The 18,273-nt window shown below is 33.3% G+C and overlaps 3 protein-coding genes across 6 annotated transcripts; 1 reads left to right on the forward strand and 2 right to left on the reverse strand.

Annotated features, from left to right (window-relative positions):
- Positions 1-502: 502 nt before the first annotated feature.
- Positions 503-3,054, reverse strand: LOC105450505. Of its 2 annotated transcripts, XM_011690359.1 has the most exons (5): positions 1,659-3,054; positions 1,393-1,492; positions 1,172-1,279; positions 658-813; positions 503-565 (listed from the first exon to the last, which is right to left on the reverse strand). In XM_011690359.1, exons 1-5 carry the CDS (start codon positions 2,450-2,452, stop codon positions 515-517), a joined length of 1,209 nt encoding a protein of 402 aa, XP_011688661.1. In that variant the 5' UTR covers positions 2,453-3,054; the 3' UTR covers positions 503-514. The 2 variants fall into 2 exon arrangements, with proteins under 2 accessions (XP_011688661.1, XP_011688662.1); XM_011690360.1 differs by lacking the exon at positions 1,393-1,492.
- Positions 3,055-4,275: 1,221 nt separating this feature from the next.
- LOC105450506 (carbonic anhydrase-like) lies at positions 4,276-12,563 on the reverse strand. Of its 3 annotated transcripts, XM_011690364.1 has the most exons (7): positions 10,814-10,915; positions 10,042-10,051; positions 8,558-8,605; positions 6,280-6,435; positions 5,900-6,123; positions 5,550-5,783; positions 4,276-4,833 (listed from the first exon to the last, which is right to left on the reverse strand). In XM_011690364.1, exons 2-7 carry the CDS (start codon positions 10,049-10,051, stop codon positions 4,633-4,635), a joined length of 873 nt encoding a protein of 290 aa, XP_011688666.1. In that variant the 5' UTR covers positions 10,814-10,915; the 3' UTR covers positions 4,276-4,632. The 3 variants fall into 3 exon arrangements, with proteins under 3 accessions (XP_011688666.1, XP_011688663.1, XP_011688665.1); XM_011690361.1 differs by lacking the exons at positions 10,042-10,051; positions 10,814-10,915 and adding an exon at positions 12,411-12,563; XM_011690363.1 differs by lacking the exon at positions 10,042-10,051 and having other exon boundaries at positions 10,814-10,938.
- Positions 12,564-13,648: 1,085 nt separating this feature from the next.
- On the forward strand, positions 13,649-16,994 carry LOC105450507 (TWiK family of potassium channels protein 18). Its single transcript, XM_011690365.1, has one exon. The coding sequence runs from the start codon at positions 15,194-15,196 to the stop codon at positions 16,223-16,225; it is 1,032 nt and encodes a 343-aa protein (XP_011688667.1). The 5' UTR covers positions 13,649-15,193; the 3' UTR covers positions 16,226-16,994.
- Positions 16,995-18,273: the final 1,279 nt, after the last annotated feature.

An 18,273-nucleotide genomic window follows, 5' to 3' on the forward strand; every position in this document is an offset into this window, starting at 1 on the left:
AATGTAAGTCGTTAACAACAATTTCTAAAAAATAATAATTAGAAAAAAGGATTAAAAATGAAAAACAAAGATTAATATTGCAATATTGCTATAACAAGTTTCTTTCATGATTTATAAATTTTTCAGAAAAATTAGACATTAAGTATATATTTGTATATAAACGCATATATTCTTTTAATACAGTTACATACTTGAATTATCTGCGTTGATATTTTTTTTATGAAGTGATATAGATATTATAAGTATAACAAAGTATCTTTGAATTCATTTTTCGTTTGGAGAATAATAAGAAAGAAAGTGATAGGAGAGAAGAAGATTAAATTAAAATTAAAGGAGTAATATTATATTTTTCATTTATTGTGGCTCATCATATTGTCATAACAGTAATCTTCAGATTATTAGAGAAAATTCTTTCTTTAAAATATTTATCTCAATTTTCTTTGTATCAAATTATCATCTACCTTTTATCAGCCGAATTAAAATGTACGTGATATGTTTTTAGAAAATGTTTTTTTCATTTCGCTCTTAAAAATAGAAGGGCGATTGAATATGATTGGTTCATGATCTAAAACATCATTAAAAAATATGATATATGAGAGACTTCAAGTACCAATTTCAAGACACATATAAGACATATAGATATATGATAAATTTTACCGTCATAAATGAAGGCAGAGACAGATTAAACTTTCCAATCGCTGCAATTCTGCATTCTAGATTGTTAGACATTATCAATAACATAAATATACGTTTCATTGATAGTCCATATTGATACCAGCTTTCATCAAATGCTTTATCTGTTATTTCGGTACTCTATAATTAATATAAAAATATAAGACAGATCGTAGTTATAAATTACATTTTTTTTTTTAATGTAATTTTGTAATCAGCATTTATAATTCTTAATTACTTTTATTTTTTACGTTATATTATTAAATAAAATTGTTTTTTCTTTTTACAATTAATTAAATTTCTAATTTTTAATTACTTTTATTTTTTTATAAAGTTATATTATTAAATAAAATTGTACGAATTGTTTTTTCTTTTTACAATTAATTAAATTTCTATAAATTTCTATAATTAAATGTATAATATAGCCGTACAAATTCTTTAGTAATTAAAATATACTTTAATTTATAGAATATAGTGATAATACAGTGATATATCTTACTGCGTCTGATAATGTTTGTACGGAAGAACACAACAAAAAAAATTGCGTTAGTGAACCGATTGCAAATGACGTAACCGAAATTGCTTCTGTAAAACTCATTGATGGTACCTGAAAATATATAAAACATTTTCTTAGAAAATTTTAAATAAAGAATGTTATTAATACAATAGAATTATTAGAATACATTTTTCTTTTAGATTAATAAAATTATCGTTACTCACTGAACTTAGTAAGATACCTATAAAACAGAATCGAAGTACATTATTGATATAGAGTAGACTGAAGTTCACAGACAAAACTTTCTTTAATATAACTGACATGCTAAAACAATAGTATTAATATTAATATTTATATACATAATAAGAATAACCCTTTTTCTTTTATCAGTGATTTTTTTTAATGCCAAAAGAAGAAGAATAATTTCAATAATACAAATAAATTTTTCTCCATTCTTTAATACCTATTTCAATGATCACATTACACTCACCGTAAAACAGTATTTTGATGCAGGCACAATTTTCTTAATTCTTCCTCCGTCGATCGATCTTTCAAACGATAATGTCCTTTTTGAGATTTGTCGTGATAATTCTGTAAGTCTTGAAATAATATCGAGAGCTTTGCCGCCGTATATCGATACTGCGCCGTTAACATTAATACCAGATGCATCATGTACACATCTACGCCGAATTTCTGCAGGAACGAGTAAATGCTGCCAATTGTCATAAAAATGGTCGAGGAAATCAGAACGCGGCTGGAGAACGGTTCGGTGGTAAAAGCGGTTGGCAATTGGTAGTCTTCGTAGAAAAACGTGGATTTCTCGAATACCAACACAATCGGCTGTATGGTCCATATCGTGATAGATAACGCGCTGGTCACTCCATATATTAAGAACGGCATTATTATGGGCTTTATGGCCGATTTTACGACATCCTCCATAATTTCGTCCGCGTTTTGCAGGATATCGTTCATCTTCCGAATCATTTCTTCCATCAGCTTCTTGCGCGAGTAGAGACGCGTAAGCATGAAAGACGCCTCTATGACGACCACGACAGCGACGGTGCCGTCCTTCAGACCCTTGTCGCCCGGCGCCAGGATAACCCCGAAGATCAGCGCGACCGTGTAGATTAATTCTATCAACCATACTACGGCGCCGTAAATACGCCAGATTACTGAGAGCTGTGAATTGTCGGCTGCTATCGGCAATAAATTCCCCGAGAGCACGTTCACTCGACTATTAAAAAGATTCACATTTTTGAAATCCATTCCTTTCGTGTCGCACATTCGCGGTAAGTCGGGAATATCTTGACGAAAATGCAGCGTGATGTGAGAAATTGAAACTTCAATTGCTCGTGCTTGCAATAATAATAACTACCTCACGTGCCGCTATCGCTTCTTCCTCTAAGTGAAAATAAGTGAGTCTTCCTTTATTCCAAAATTAACTCTACATTAAGGAATTAACTCAACATTAAGGAATTTATTATTCCTTTTGTTGCCTTCCGGTTCGCCAGTAATATTAATTATGAGCAGTCATACGACAAAGGGTTGACATTTCCCTCCCTTTATTCTACTTCTATAATATTTTAATTACCCCCTTGATCTACCTCTGGTCTACCCTTTGATCACTGTGTAGATACGTTGGATATTAAATATCGAACCATATCTCTAACGAAGATAATAATTTTGTGAGGTTCTACGTCCTATTATAACGGAAGTGTAGAAAAACTTATAAAAATCACTTTGTACTGAGCAATAGTTCATTAAATGTATAGCACTGTATTTTTGGTGCGTTCATCAAGAGTATAAATAATTATTAAGTTCCTCGTATTTAACCCTACATTGTCGCGACAATTATCTTATGTTCCGTCAAACATTGTAGAACCACTGGAATCGAGAGGCGCCGCAGAAAGCGTGACTATATAGGCTTTCAAACTATCTGATACTGTCGTCGTGATACCATTTGATACCATTGGAGTATACGGAAAGATCTGTGATGTACAAAAGTGGCAGTGGACGAACTACAAATATGAAGCGATTTGAGGCCGCCTTATCCACGGTATAACCATTCGACACCATTGGAGTACACCGCGGAAAGATCTGTGATGTACAAAAAGTGACAGTGGACGAACTACAAATATTAAGCGATTTGAGGTCGCCTTATCCACGGTATAATTTATATATACATATAATATACACATTTTTATAATCAAATTCACGGAAAGTTTAATCTTTTAATAAAAAAACTCTAGAAACGACTCTAATTAAGATGGACCGCACACTATCACAAAATAAGTTTGAACCTAATCAAAAATTTAGTGCAATTCTGTTGTTAATTTGTTGCTCTAATCTGAATTTTGTTGCTCCAGTCGTTTAACAGAAAATAGCGTAAAAAATGGGAAGAGGCAACTATAGTAGTAGCAAGCTATAGTGTGGGCCCTCCATATGAAGAAAAAAATAGAGTAATCCTATCAAAAAAATCAATACACTAGATTTTGCCTTTTTGTTGCTTCAAGACAGCGCTAAAACATTTACAAAAAATAACATTGTTTAAGAAATATCACTACATACTTTCAGCACTATACCACCGCGATCGAACATTGATATCAACAGAGTTAGTTGCTCGAACTGAATTTGGAACAAAATCAATCTGCAATCACTGTACTATCAAAATATGTCAATTTTCGATTTTGCTGATAACTGTAACAATAATTTATCACGGCCGACCGCGTCGCGCGTTTTAAGTTCCCTTGCACGATCCCCCCAGAATTTGTTGCTCACATAAAGGTATAACAATAATCTGCATGCCTCGTACAAAATATAACAGATTTTGTCTCAAGCTCTAACATGTCGAAAATAAACGTCCATTAAGCGAGCACAGCCACTTTTGAATGCGGTTTGTATAACAACGGCTGCGCTAGGATTGAAATTAAAATTCTCGTAGCCACTTCAGCAAAATCGAATGAGATGTGTAGAAACTGCCTCATATTTAATCGCTAATTAATCGCGCAAATACCAATTTTTTTGGTGCAACGTTTCGAAAAAAACAGCAGATAATACATAATATTACATCAATTTTAATATATTATTAATTAATATTATAAACTATATTTATATAAAAATAAGTCTTTATATGCGAATTAACAATTAAATATTTAACGATAGAAAATTTAAATTTACTATCTACTCAACAGAATTTAGAAGGATGCTTAGAAGAGGAGAATTTGTTATTTGTAAAATCCTTATGTTTTTATGTATTAATGTTAATAATAGTCCCGTAGTTTTCAATGTTTCTGTAGTTTCTGGAAAACACGTTGCCTTCCAAAATGCATTTATACGAGCGTATGACATTCGTTATAATAAATGCACGTTATTCTCTTATCTCCAAAATTATATCACATAGCTGTCGTATCGCGTTATACACGCGTTATAACATCAAGTCCCCTTTGGCGCTTAGTTATTTCATACTAAAAGTTCCCGTGTAAAAGTCTGCCTAGAAGAATACCGAGGACTGTATAGACGCTCCAGGAATCCTGTGTGATACTTGAGGACTTGTTAATGTATCCCTCTAGGCGATGGTAAACCTTTCTGTTGCCGAGGTCTTGAATAGGTCTGTAATTGACCTTCAGTGTGCCGTTGCTGCCCTGCACGTACTTGAATATGTTCATCTGCAAGTAAATTAAGTATTAATAAAACAATAATGATTATTATTATTATTATTATTATTATTATAAATCAAGAAAAATTTTAAGTACAAAGATATTAATTTATGATTATCTCATAATTAAAATTGTTAATACTCTGAAATACTCATTAAATTAAATGGCTTGATCATCAAATATTAAGTTTGGTCTAAAATCAATATAATTGCTAAATCAAATTTTAAATCTGCTCTCAAATTCTATTAGATTAGCTAACGTTTAAATCCTAAACGTTAATCTAGCTTGTTTTCCTCACGCTCGCAGACAATTTCTCTTAAACAAATAAATAAGTTGTATAAGAATTTAATCGACAACAAACATAAAAGCATATTTAACTCAATTTAACGAAATTTGCCGTTTTCCTTTTGGTTCGATGAATGCTCTCCGCGCTTCGACCTGTCGTGAGCGACAGATATTAACGAATTACATTCGCCTCTATATCTGTCACTCACACCTTTTCTGTTCTCCCAGCTAATTGCGTTAAAGTGTTCTCGATCCGTGATTCAAACTCTACTCGTGTTAAACTTATAATTTATTCATCGAGTACTGTAATATGAACTGCGATTTATTAAACCGAAAGATATTAAAATTACGAACGCATACGCATTAATCGAACCCCAATTCTAAATCCAGTCAAACCAAAAACTGAACACAAATTCTGTACATTTTTATATTCAAATTACCTGCGCTTCCGACACTTTGAGTTTCTCAGTCATGACAAACCACAATACAGATTCCTGGCATGCGGGTGTGGTTAAAGATCCCTCGTAATAGTAATAAGTCGTATGATCCTTCGGTAAAAGCAACAAAGGTACCAGCTTACTTCTTATGCGTGACATGTTGTTTCCTACCCAATGTGACACCATCTTTGTCGCCTCTACAATCGGCCACAGATACTGATTGTCATCACTGCTCAACTGTAACAAAAACATTAATTGACATTGTGGCGCGTTCGTATATGTATTTGAAAAAATTCATAATTTGAAAAAGAAACGAAACTGTGTGTAAAACGAGTAATACTTGTTAAACCAACCTCAAACAGAACGGCGACCACGGCGATCCCGTTTTCGTTTTGCGCGGCTACGCTGAAATTCGCATACTTCTTATCATAATGCACTAGGTGCAACTCCAACGGGTCACGTGAGCCGTCCACAGTGTGCTCTGCGCTCCAGTGAAAGTGCATTTGCTCCAGAACATATACCGACGACAGATTTCCGCCACTGAGATGAAGTGGCACACCATCAAGTTGAATTTGCACTATGAAAAAATTTCAATTGAAAGATATTACGCTTGCAGGCTCGTACTTTTGATTCGATGTGTTATATTAAAAAATTTTGTTGAAAAATGTCTAACTGGAACATTGAAATTGGAGAAAAGGGGGAAACAGTAATGTATGGCAATCTATTTACTTACCAGAATGTCCAGTGTTCATTATCATGCCATGAAAAGCGAAGTCGTATCGGTGGAATTTAAGAGCACCGAGATCAACTCTTATGGCATCTTCCGTCACGATATCGATCGGCGATTGCTTCTTTCCTGTCCTACATATTCCCGGCCAATTTTTTGGTCCTATATCATATTTGTAAACTCCAGTAACATGTAGATAGCAGTTTCAATTGTTACAAAGTGTAATAAAATTTTACAATCACATTTATAAAGTACTAGAATAGAATATGTTTGAAAAAAATTTATATATTTTTTTTAAATACGAATTTATATATAAATTAAAAAATTCATAAATGTTTTATTAAAGAAAAATAATTTTTTCATATTTCTGCAATGAACAATATTGAAACAAGTTGCAAGCATCATATACAATTAAAAAATCAAAAATATGATGCATATGATTTATTTTGATTGCAATTAAAATTTAATGATTAGCGATACTTTTTTAATGTTGTGGATTTTCAAAACCTAAGTCACGGACACGTCACTATTAAAATGTTATTTTATATTGAAATTTTTGCGGCAAAACATTGACGCAGCAGCGTTGAACGTGCGAACGTGCTATTTTAATGATAATAATACATTCCGAAATTCTAATGTCACCATTATTGCTATGTTACGCGCTATGATTAGCTAGTATCGAATTACTGTTCAAAGCAGGAAAACAATGACTCACAGCGTGCATAGAAGAAATTAACAAGATATGTCATTTAAAACATAAAAATTCCCCAATGTACGTAGATTTCCTTGTACATTAATAATTATTTTGTTTTTGCACTTTTCGTCTGTAAACACTTATTACATTTTTCACAATATATCTTTTATATATCTATTTGTACCTGTTATTACAATAAAATTATAACAAGATAAATCACGGTTTGCCTATTCTCGAGTACAAAGCCTTTATATTCAAGATGATTGTCGACAGTCACATTGATGCAAAGTAATTGCTCTCAAGAGACCTGATCAAATGGAGAATTGTAAGACCTTCTATTCCCGGGCTGTATTAACCCGAGCAAATCGTGTGACTTGCCTTCTTTACTTTATTTGCAGTAATTGAAATTGTAACAAAAAACTAAGTGGACATATCTATAAAATCTATAATTATAAAATAGATTAAGCATTTATTTTTCGCAGCATATACGATTTATATATGAGCTAAGGTAAACATACTATGTACTAAATGCCAACTAAAATATTACAGTTATATTAAGGAGATTCTAATAATGTGAAATAAAATATTTTTAATATTTTAAATATATACCTGAGAAATAATATTCGGAAATATTAAGTGAATAATATTCTCCGTTGAATTTACAATTAAATTTTAAATTATTCAATTGTGCACAGTCAATATCTGGAGCAAAAGTCAAACATAAATATAGATATCATAAATAAATTCTCGGTGATAATGTCATTTTTGAGATGATCATATCATACCAATGTAAACATTCAGTTCAGAAGTTCATAGATATATAAAACACATAAGATAAAATGCATTAGCTCTTTCTAGCATAATGGACATGTAGAAACATATTAAATCATGATAAAGATATAAAGGTTTTCAGAAAATTTATATTTTTTAGTCTCTCATAGTATATCATTATCGAATATTGTAGTTTTACCTAAATAATTGAATTTGTTTTGTTATACCAATGCGTTGACTTTGATCTTCAAATACCTTTAACTATTCAAGGTTGCTGTTATTAGGTCGTTAATAACTTGAATGTAAGTTTCATGCAAGCCAGATGAGGAAAATTGTACCTATCATATTTTATGCTTATCGCGAATAAAATTCTCCGAACATCGATACTGAAATCGCATGAAAGCATTTCTTATTGTCTCGCAATCAATTTTATCGGCACCTATGTTTCTTTAACATTCTCGGAAGATTTATCATCTCATTGAAACAAAATCATTATGTTGCTTAATTAAGATTTTTGATAAAAGTTGTATGACAAAGTAGGAAGATAATGTGGAAGCATATTATTCTCTCTTTAACTGGAATAACTCAATATCGATGGTATTTTATTTCTGTTTAAAGAAAGCTTAATAATAATTAAGTTTAATAATAAATGTTTAATAAAAGCTTAATTTTTGAAGAAAAAAATACATCTTTTACGCTAACCTTTATCAGAGCATTTATCAAAGAATTATTATGTGACATTAATGTGTGAATTGTGAATGCATTTGCATGAATGTATGTATAGCGCATAACATTTTCATATAATCATCACATAATTACCATGTTTTCCCCAATACCCCCAATCAGATGCTTCCAATGTTTGTAAACCTGTAATTATACAATGTTCGTTAGTCGTCTCTTTGCACTAAAAGAATATTGACTTTTCAATGAGTAGCTATATCTCGTACGCTTTCTAGCTTCTAAACTTTTAAGTTAGTAATTTAGAAAATTTTTTTTCATTTGGAACTTTTCCAGATTTAAGGATAAAAATATTATTTAATGCAATATTAATCTTCAAATAGTGAAATATATACTATCAATATGTGTTTACAGTTGCCATCAAAATTAATTTTACACAAACTAATGTTACACAGTGAGGTAATATATTCTTATTAGTGATCTCTATGATCAACAATACACCTCACTGTGATTATTCCGACTTGTTTCAATCCGGTGCGCTCGGTTTCACTATTACATGCAAATTCGTTCAAATGAGACAAATTGCGGAGAAACGTGAGCACTATACATAATAGTCGCCTATCTTCAAATAGTAAAGTATATACTATCAATGTGTGATTTAAGGATAAAAATATTATTTAATGCAATATTAGTCTTCAAATAGTAAAATATATACTATCAATGTGTGATTTAAGAATAAAAATATTATTTAATGCAATATTAGTCTCCAAATAGTGAAATATATACTATCAATGTGTTTATAGTTGCCATCAAAATTAATTTTACACAAACTAATGTTACACAATGAGGTAATATATTCTTATTAGTGATCTCTACGATCAACAATACGCCTCGCTGTGATTACTCCGACTTGTTTCAATCCGGTTGCTCGATTTCACCATTACCTACATGCAAATTCGTTCAAATGAGACAAATTGCGGAGAAACGTGAGCACTGTAATAATCACCGATCTAAAGGCCGGCGCTGACCTCGCGCTCGCGGTATCAATTTGACGAGTTCGCACGAACTTGTTCGTAAAATATAATTATTTCCACGTGATCGCCACGCGAACGGTTTGCCATATCGCGAGCGTGTCCATCCCATTGGGCCTAATAAGTAATTGAACGCGCACGACAGGAAACAGAATTGACCTCATTGACCGCTCGGAACCACGACGAATTTGTTCGCACTTATTTCCTAATCCCACATTCTCTCAGCCGCCGGCCGGGAAGAAAGCCTGGACGGTTGCGAGAGCAAGGCGACCGTTCCGTCGAAAGCCGCGTCCATGCGGCCGGCAATTAGTCCAGAATCGGCGAATAAACGCCGGCGCTTTCTAGATCAGCACATCGGCCGCAACAACGGCCGAATCATTCAAACGACCCGCAGATTTTAATGAGCATAATGCACACTTCCGCTGCGGGGATAGGGCGTAAGTCCGGCTGATACTGTATACGAGTTTCACTCAGTTAGGGATGCTTAAGATACTATCCGATACTACTCGACACATCGAGCTTTCATCTTTGTAATTCTCTCTTGCGTTTCTCTTGTTAAAAAGTGATGCACTATCAGCATTAATTCGGTACCACCATTACTCATCTTGATGAACATAATGCAACAGAAAAAAAATTTAATTTTTTTAATATCTATGACACCATTATTAAATTTGAAAATAAACTAATTGCATAATCTCAAACTTTAAGATTAAAAAACTATTTCTAATAAAAATATTTCCAAAAAAATTCTTTTAATCAATTTATTATATAAATTCTTAACAACATATTTTCTCATAGTTAATATTAATATTAATAGTATTTTCTGTATAATTTATTCAAGTAGTACTTTTAATGAAAAATTTAGTAATATTTGATTTTTGAAAATTTGAAATATTGAATTTGATAAAGGAATACAAAATTAATATCTTGTAGCTACGAGCGATAAGAAAATATACAGAACAGAAGTAATGAGAATTTAAATAAATAACTGCGAGATATACACGTATCATTAAGTTTAAACAAATTGATGGAAAAAAGAGGAAAATGTACTATACAATATAATGTATATTATAAACTGACATCAACTATTACAAAAATGTTCATAAAATTATTATAATATAATGAAATTATTTGATTAAATATATAAAGTACATTATGTTCACAGATATTTCGAACATACACTCAAGAAATGGCTGTTGAATTATAAAAGAACTGAGATATTCTTTTTGTTCGCCAACTCTTTTACTCGTATCAACATTCCGGATAATTCGTCAAGTGACAAAAGAGTGACATTCGCGAAGTGACAAAAGAGTAATCACGAGCGGGAATTAGCTATATCGGGCAAACGCAAGAGAAGTGCTCTTACCTAGAAGAGCGATTAGGCAGAAGAAACGCATCGCAGGGAACCACCTGGGACGATCGCGATGGGTGACACACGAGCGCGATGACGACGAGTGTACGACTGATGAACGCGACGTAAATCTAACTGGATAACCCCGAGATTACACTAGGAGCTATCACATGAGATTTAGCATATTATACACGGCACTGTCAGGTCACAGTATGCAACGCGGACTATCGCTGAACTGACCGGTCGTTAGATTATTTAGCACGTTCTATCGTGATAGTGTAAAGAGGAACAATGCGCATTTGTTCTCTTTGATGTGTTCTCTTTGATCTGTTCAACGTGAAGTACTTTTTTTCGTACAAATAATCAAGGGCGTTCATTCATCTGTACTAAACGATCGCGATTCGAGCGAACGATGCAGAGTGATTCATTCAATCTGCGTTGACTGATTGAATGAATGCACTTTTATGTATCAATTATTGCCATGGATAATACACTTTCTGAGAAAAATTGAAATCATAAAAGTTGAGAAGGCATTCAAGATCTGTTTTTCTTTTTGACTAATTGAAAGTAGAGACTTCTTGCAATTTTTTTCTTTCACTCTTTTCTTCTTCAAAGTTAAATGCATAGTTTTTTACGTTAAGTGCAAGAAATATGAAAATATACATAATAAAAGGAAGAACTTTAAAGCTTAATAATTAATATTTGTAACAGAATTAAAATTTGTAATCAACAAATAAGGTACTGCATTTTCGTTGCTGATGTGAAGCAATGCCGTCATCGTGCTCTAGCCAAAGCGATCAACTGAGTAAAATTAAATTCGCGAACAAAGCGTGGTCCAAATCTTAAATTTAGACGCGGTTTATGCGTTCATCAACCGATCGACCGCAAAGTATTGGTCAGCAGGTAAGTATAAGCACAGCTACCGCTATTGTTACACTGCATCTAACGTTCGTTCAAAATAAGTCGTTCATATAAGCATTTTCAGAAATCAGTTTTATGCGATAGAAAAGAGCTTAATGAAATTGAAAGCGAAATGAAAATTGATATAGTCATCTTTCTTATTTTGAAGCAGGGTGTAACAAAGAATTAATTAATTTTGAAATAAATGTTACAATATTAAAACAACAACAAACAAGAAATTATTTTAATGGCAAGTATAAAAATCAAGTTTTATCGAATGTAATTGTTTTGTTAGAAATTTAAAAAAACAAATTAAAATATTAAATATTAAATTTTTGAGAACGATAAAAGAAACAAACAACATACTAATCAACATAAAAATTATTAAAAGTTTAATAATAAATTAGGTATAACTAATTAGTTATAACTTAATAATTAGTTAGAACGAAATTTTGTGTTGCTTTAGATAAGATTAATACATATATGTATACGTTTCTGTATGCATTAGTTTTTTCTTCTTCTTTTACAAAAATAAATCATTATTTTACTTTTATTCGTCTATACTATTTTACTTTTCTTTCTTATGTTTAATATTTGAAATATGGTATTCATGCAACTTATACGGTTAGAGAATTCTTTGATGCTTCTCGAAAAACCGATAATCAAGATAAAAAAAACCAAAACTATTTCGAAAAAACGTGAAATATTTTACCTGTGTAAAGTAACGTCAGTGTGATTACTAGCGAGCGGGCTAAACCCATTTTAACACACGGTGCACCTGTGATTTTACCGAGACACAACTTGGACGACGATCGTCGTTCGACTGAGTAAATCTACCTGGCAGATTCCTCGTTGAGAGGAGGCTGACGTATGCAACCCCCGCGTTACGTATCGAACTTATATGGAACTGCAGCCTCGATTTGAGAAGCGCGTGAGTGCACTCAAGTGAATATTTTGCAAATACAGCATTTTTTTTACAGAAGAAAGAAGAATAAAGCAAGGAATTGGAAAATAATTTTGTTTGCGATAATTGTATACTTTCTTCAATTATAGCGTGCAATTGGAATCGATTTTTTCCAATTTTATGAAATATCAGGTAACTTTCTGATTGTTTCGGACATTCGACTCCCTCGAGTTCATCATAAAATAAAACTGATAAAAAAAAACTGAATTATACAAGTATAAATCTTTTCTAACTGCAGATTTATGTGCTTCACATAGAAACAAACACAAGCCGATCCTAATATTCGCTGATCAAAATTTTTGCCTTTCCGTCCAAGATTGTAAATAATTTTATAACAGAATTCGTTCTAAAACTCTGTTTCTTTATCTTACCTTTAAATGTATTCGGTAATTAACAAAAAGAAGTAATCAAGAAGAAGCAATTTGAGATACTGTTTAGGATATTGATGCAGTTTTCGAATGTATGTCGAGAGTCTAAAGTACCAATAAGTTTAGATATTTTTAGGACATAAAATCAGGCCTCTCGTGACACGTTCGCCCTGCTTCTCGTCATTCTTAATGGATCAAACATGATATATATTATGCGATTATTAAGATTCTCCGGAATCCGTAGGCACGCGATGGTCTTCTTTTGCATATTCTCAAGAGCGTTTATAAGATGCCAGAACAGCTGCTATCCAAAGCATGAAACTGATTACGCAAATTGTAATAAATTTGTCAAGATTCTAGGTCTCATATTTTATACTTAAGTCCTTACTAATTTTATCTACCGTTAATTTCTTTTACTTTATAAAACACAAATTATTTTAACATTACCTTAAGTAATGAACTTCAAATGGCATTACATCAAGTAATTACATTAAGTAATTAAAATTCATTACATTAAGTATTTACCCAAAGATAATTATAAGAAAAAATATATTGCACTAACAATAAGTAAAGTACTATTAGTTTAACTTATTATATTAAATTTATTATAAACATTTAATGTTGTGGCTAAAGTCATACATATTCCGAACGCCAAAATATATAGTTCCTTTACAAAATATCTCGTTTATCTTCATAATATAAACGTATGGGTGTTTAATAACAGGTGATTATATTTTGACTAACATAGGAATGTTTGCATTCCAATAAAATTACAAAAATTGGTACAAAAGCGCATCTATTGAAGTCAAAACAAGCGTGTGTACTTGCGAGTACAGTAATATTAAATTTATGCATGTGCGTGATTTCGCGTATAATTTTGCAAAGAGAAAATAATTCGACAAAGGGGAACTCTCCCCCTTTCACGATGATGCGGCTTATTATGTCACACGATTCTCTCTATCTCCCCCTCAAGTTCCGATGTATACTCGTGATGCTGTTTGGAATGCTGATGACTACGACACACTACGCTGCTAAAGCCGCTATCACACTTGATAGCGTTTCACAACCTTTTTTTTTATTGAGTTTCTCGATACAATAAAAGTAAGCTACAATAACGATAAGAAATCTCTTTATAATCCGCGCTTATCAAACATTTTATTAATGTATGTAGATAATAATAACGCATTATTTATAATTCGCGTATAATTCTTTGTGAAATATATCTTCTGCTATGATCAAAAAAATATGTTTAGTCTTGTGTTGTGCGACACGCAATTTGGCACAAGCCACTACCGCGTGCAACTATTTCAAGTTCCATGTACACGCGTTCCCTCGAATTTAGCGGACACAGTTTGTGTAGATACGCTGGTAAAAATAGTAAACTCGATGGAGTTAGTTGCGTGTAATCGCTTCATAACGGAGAGCTATTCTTTCACTAAATATATACCGCCACATATACATGAATTTAAAAATATTTCGATGTCACACTATCGTACGTCGTATCAAATTTTACGTTATTTGACATTTCTCTCGACATTTGTAAAATTTCTGAAAAGTTAAGATTTGTAAGCTACGTATTTTAAAATTCTAAATGGCTCCACAACAGATCTGTGACATCTTTAACTCGCAATTCACACTATTTTTTCTTCAAAGTGGACTGGTAGCTTCTAAAGCTTGTTAAAGCTTTTATACTGTCAAATTATATTTATCCAACAATAACATGGTTTCTTGGAGCTTAGAGACTCTAAACCCCGTTTTAATCGTATAGACAGCTTATTGTAACGCATGGATGGTAAGTCTCAGTATCGAAAGTTCGAAACTAACAATGCAAACTTTGACTTTACGGATTATCTTCGCAAAGTCGTACTAAAACGACGATAGATCTAAAGTCACTGTAGCGATTTTAATCCGCGGAGGTAATCCCAATGAGAGAGTAAACCCAGCATGGTGGAGAGGGCCATGCGATTCAACAAAAGGAGAGAAACAGAGACGTACGGACAGCAGAATCTCGAAGGAAGAAACGAGAGGCGAGCGACGGGGCGTTCCGACCAGAAATAGAAAAGCGGCACGAGAGGAGTAGAGTCGCTAAGTATCTCAGCTAAGGTGGTGCGTTCCATGTGAGTCTCTTCGTGCCGGATCGGACTCGGTAGTACGCGTCGAAGCATGCCACGCGGCATCTCAATGAGATCCTCCCTGAGGAGCCGAGACTCGTCCTCGACGTCGACCGGGGTCGATCCTCGGGAACGTGTCAAGGACTGCTGCCGAAAGTTGGTGGCTTTCATGTGCACTCAGGTCGGTGTGGGCGGTCTGGTTGTGGGTTACACCATTGTGGGTGCCTTCGGCTTCATGATGATCGAGTCGCAGAGCGATACGACGACGACGACGGACGTGTGCGTGCGGGAGTATATTCGTCGGGAATACGCCGACGAGCTGTGGTTCAGCACCGCCAGCAATCAATCGGTCAACGTATTCAACCAGACCGCCTTCTACGTGGTGTCAAACAGCATTCTGCAACGATATCAGGAGAATATTACTAACGGCAAGCGACAGAAGCTAAACTGCAACGGCCTGACGCCTGCCGAGGTCTGGTCGTTCCCAGCGGCGTTGATGTTCTGCCTCTCGGTGATCACTATGATCGGCTACGGCAGCCTGGTGCCGAAGACCCAGTGGGGCAAAGGCGCCACCGTGATCTACGCCGTTCTAGGCATTCCGCTGTACGTGCTCTACTTTCTGAACATGGGCAAGGTGCTCGCGCAGACTTTCAAGTGGCTGTACACGCGGGGATACGAGTGCACCGGTCAGCGGAAACCTGGACAGAGGACCATCGTACCCTCGACCGCTTGCCTGTGGGTGATATTCGGCTACATAGCGGTCGGTTCGATCATGTTCGCCGAGTGGGAAGGGTGGGACTATCTGGACAGCACTTACTTCTGCGTCACCTCGCTCTGCAAGATCGGTATGGGCGACCTAGTTCCAGGCTGGAGTCAGCATGACTCTCTGGAGGACAGCCAGACGAAGCTCATCATCAACTTTGTGTACTTGTTGCTGGGCATGGGTCTGATAGCCATGTGCTACAATCTGATGAAAGAGGATGTTTACGTGAAGGCTCGAGAACTCAAGGATCAGCTGAACCAAGTAATGGATGCAATTCATTATAAATTAATGACGTGTTGCAAATCGGAAACTACGGATTGAGGAGTCGAAAAAGAATCACAGGATGAATTATGGAAGTTGGGAATAACGCTCAAATTGGAGACCGGAAGAACTTGGAGCCTCATCGAAGAACAGATCTCTTTGTAATCGGCGCGAGAACTTTTATAAATATAAAGAAAAGACAAGATATTATAGAATATCTATATTCTAATTTTGATACGTTAAAGAGAGTTAAGAGATTTTCATCTGAGAAACAAGTTGTCAGATTTTCGATACGTGATTTTTAAATGATAACTGGAAATTATAGAGAGAAATAAAAATTGTAGAATAAATGCTGCAATTTCTGTCAAATACATTGTACAACTAATTGTAAAATTTATAATTTTTGTTATTGCATTAATTATTAATATCATTGATAAGATAATAAAATTGTTAGTATTTTTATTTGATAGACTTAAATATAAATAGGTTAAGCTTCAGATAAAGCGTCTAATCGACGGTGCGTTAGAGCAGTTTGCTCATGAAACATAAATCGTGATTTATATCAACTGTATCAATGATATTTTTATTATATCGTAAAATTGACATTGAGTCACGTCACCTATCCTCATAAATAGCATGTTCGAGATGACGATGTATAAGTTTACATATTGATCACTAGAGATATCCGGTCACTCCGAGGATTCTTGCGATAGATTATTTGCGTTCGCTGATATTGGAAATGTGTCGTTGAAATATAATCTTTTTATATCTAACATCACAGAATTATCAACATTTTTCTGGAAATAATAAAATAAAATTGTAAGACATATGTTAGTCACATGAGAAAGCATTAAAACGAAAAAAAGAATATTAATAATTTTAAATCGCATTTAATTCGTAATTCACACGTAATATTACTTCTCTTTAAATATTTTATTTTTAAACACTAATTTCAATATATATTATTTAAATATTAATCAATATTACAATTTTATATTATTCAAAATACTAATTGTATTTTTATTAAATTTATTTTAAGTAGATAAGTTATATATGTATATCTATAGGTGTGACTGAACTATTTCTATAATTTATAAAAAGCGCGAAGTTCTAATTGTTTCACCCATAAAAACATATTCTGACGAATGTATTGTGAATTAATGCGACTGTTTTTGCTTACGTTTAATTTATTGTGAATTTGAAGATGACAGGAATTTATGAAGCTACCGAAATGTCTGTTATAAACGTAGGCACGTATGATGACGTAGAATGTATGAGGATATATTGATCTGACACAGTACATGTCAACCACAAAATAACTGTGCTACCGATTACCAAGAGTATAGTCACTCTGTTAATTTATCGATCACGATAATGTCCAGCACAGTAAATTAATGAGGCTGCAATGACCTCGCCGAGAGTAACGATGCACAAATGTAGATAATTTATTGCGCGCATTATTATACATTCCACAAAATGATTTGCACACAATTGCCCAAAAATAAAAATTAATTACTATCAATAAAAAGAATAAACATTATGTTGACGTGTGATATTATTTTTATAACTATATGCTGCTTTAATTAAAATATTATAGCGACAAATATAAAACGTTGTATTTTGTCCGCCACAAGTCAATGCATTTTATTATAATATTAATAAATATGATCAATTTTATTTTATTTAAACTGTATTGTATTGCAAATCATATTTTCTTCTATTTTCATGTACACGTATATTTTTAAAAAGATGTTCTTGAAGTCCAGAGAAAATCTAACTGAAAATAAAATGGGGAATCTATTATTAACAAATTTTCAAATTCGTTGACTTTATAACGCAGAATTAGAAATGTTTAATCTTCCTCTTTACCGTACTATGCAGCTTATATGCTTACATCGTATACATATACCTATGTCCGCCTTGAAATAATAATCCAGTGCGATCACAGAAATAACCCAACCCGAAACTGTCATGATTCTCGTGAGTCACTTTGGTTTCGCTGCAAATGGTTATCTACACAATTCTAGTTCACATAATTTCTCGACATACCAAACTCATATTCATGTTTTGAATAAAAATAGAAGTTTCCTTTGTACACCTTGTTACTG

This window comes from Wasmannia auropunctata, unplaced genomic scaffold (assembly GCF_000956235.1).
Source record: "Wasmannia auropunctata unplaced genomic scaffold, wasmannia.A_1.0 LD336060.1, whole genome shotgun sequence".
Classification (NCBI taxonomy): domain Eukaryota; kingdom Metazoa; phylum Arthropoda; class Insecta; order Hymenoptera; family Formicidae; genus Wasmannia; species Wasmannia auropunctata.

Coding starts and splice junctions, on each gene's coding strand:
- LOC105450505 (XM_011690359.1), bottom strand. CDS start 2,452: ATGTGCGACACGAAAGGAATGGATTTCAAAAATGTGAATCTTTTTAAT. Junction 1,280..1,392: donor TAGGTATCTTACTAAGTTCA/GTGAGTAACGAT, acceptor ATATATTTTCAG/GTACCATCAATGAGTTTTAC. Junction 814..1,171: donor TACAAACATTATCAGACGCA/GTAAGATATATC, acceptor TATTAATTATAG/AGTACCGAAATAACAGATAA.
- LOC105450506 (XM_011690361.1), bottom strand. CDS start 12,459: ATGGGTTTAGCCCGCTCGCTAGTAATCACACTGACGTTACTTTACACA. Junction 6,436..8,557: donor GGGGTATTGGGGAAAACATG/GTAATTATGTGA, acceptor AATATGATATAG/GACCAAAAAATTGGCCGGGA. Junction 4,834..5,549: donor TCAAAGTGTCGGAAGCGCAG/GTAATTTGAATA, acceptor ATTTACTTGCAG/ATGAACATATTCAAGTACGT.
- LOC105450507 (XM_011690365.1), top strand. CDS start 15,194: ATGCCACGCGGCATCTCAATGAGATCCTCCCTGAGGAGCCGAGACTCG.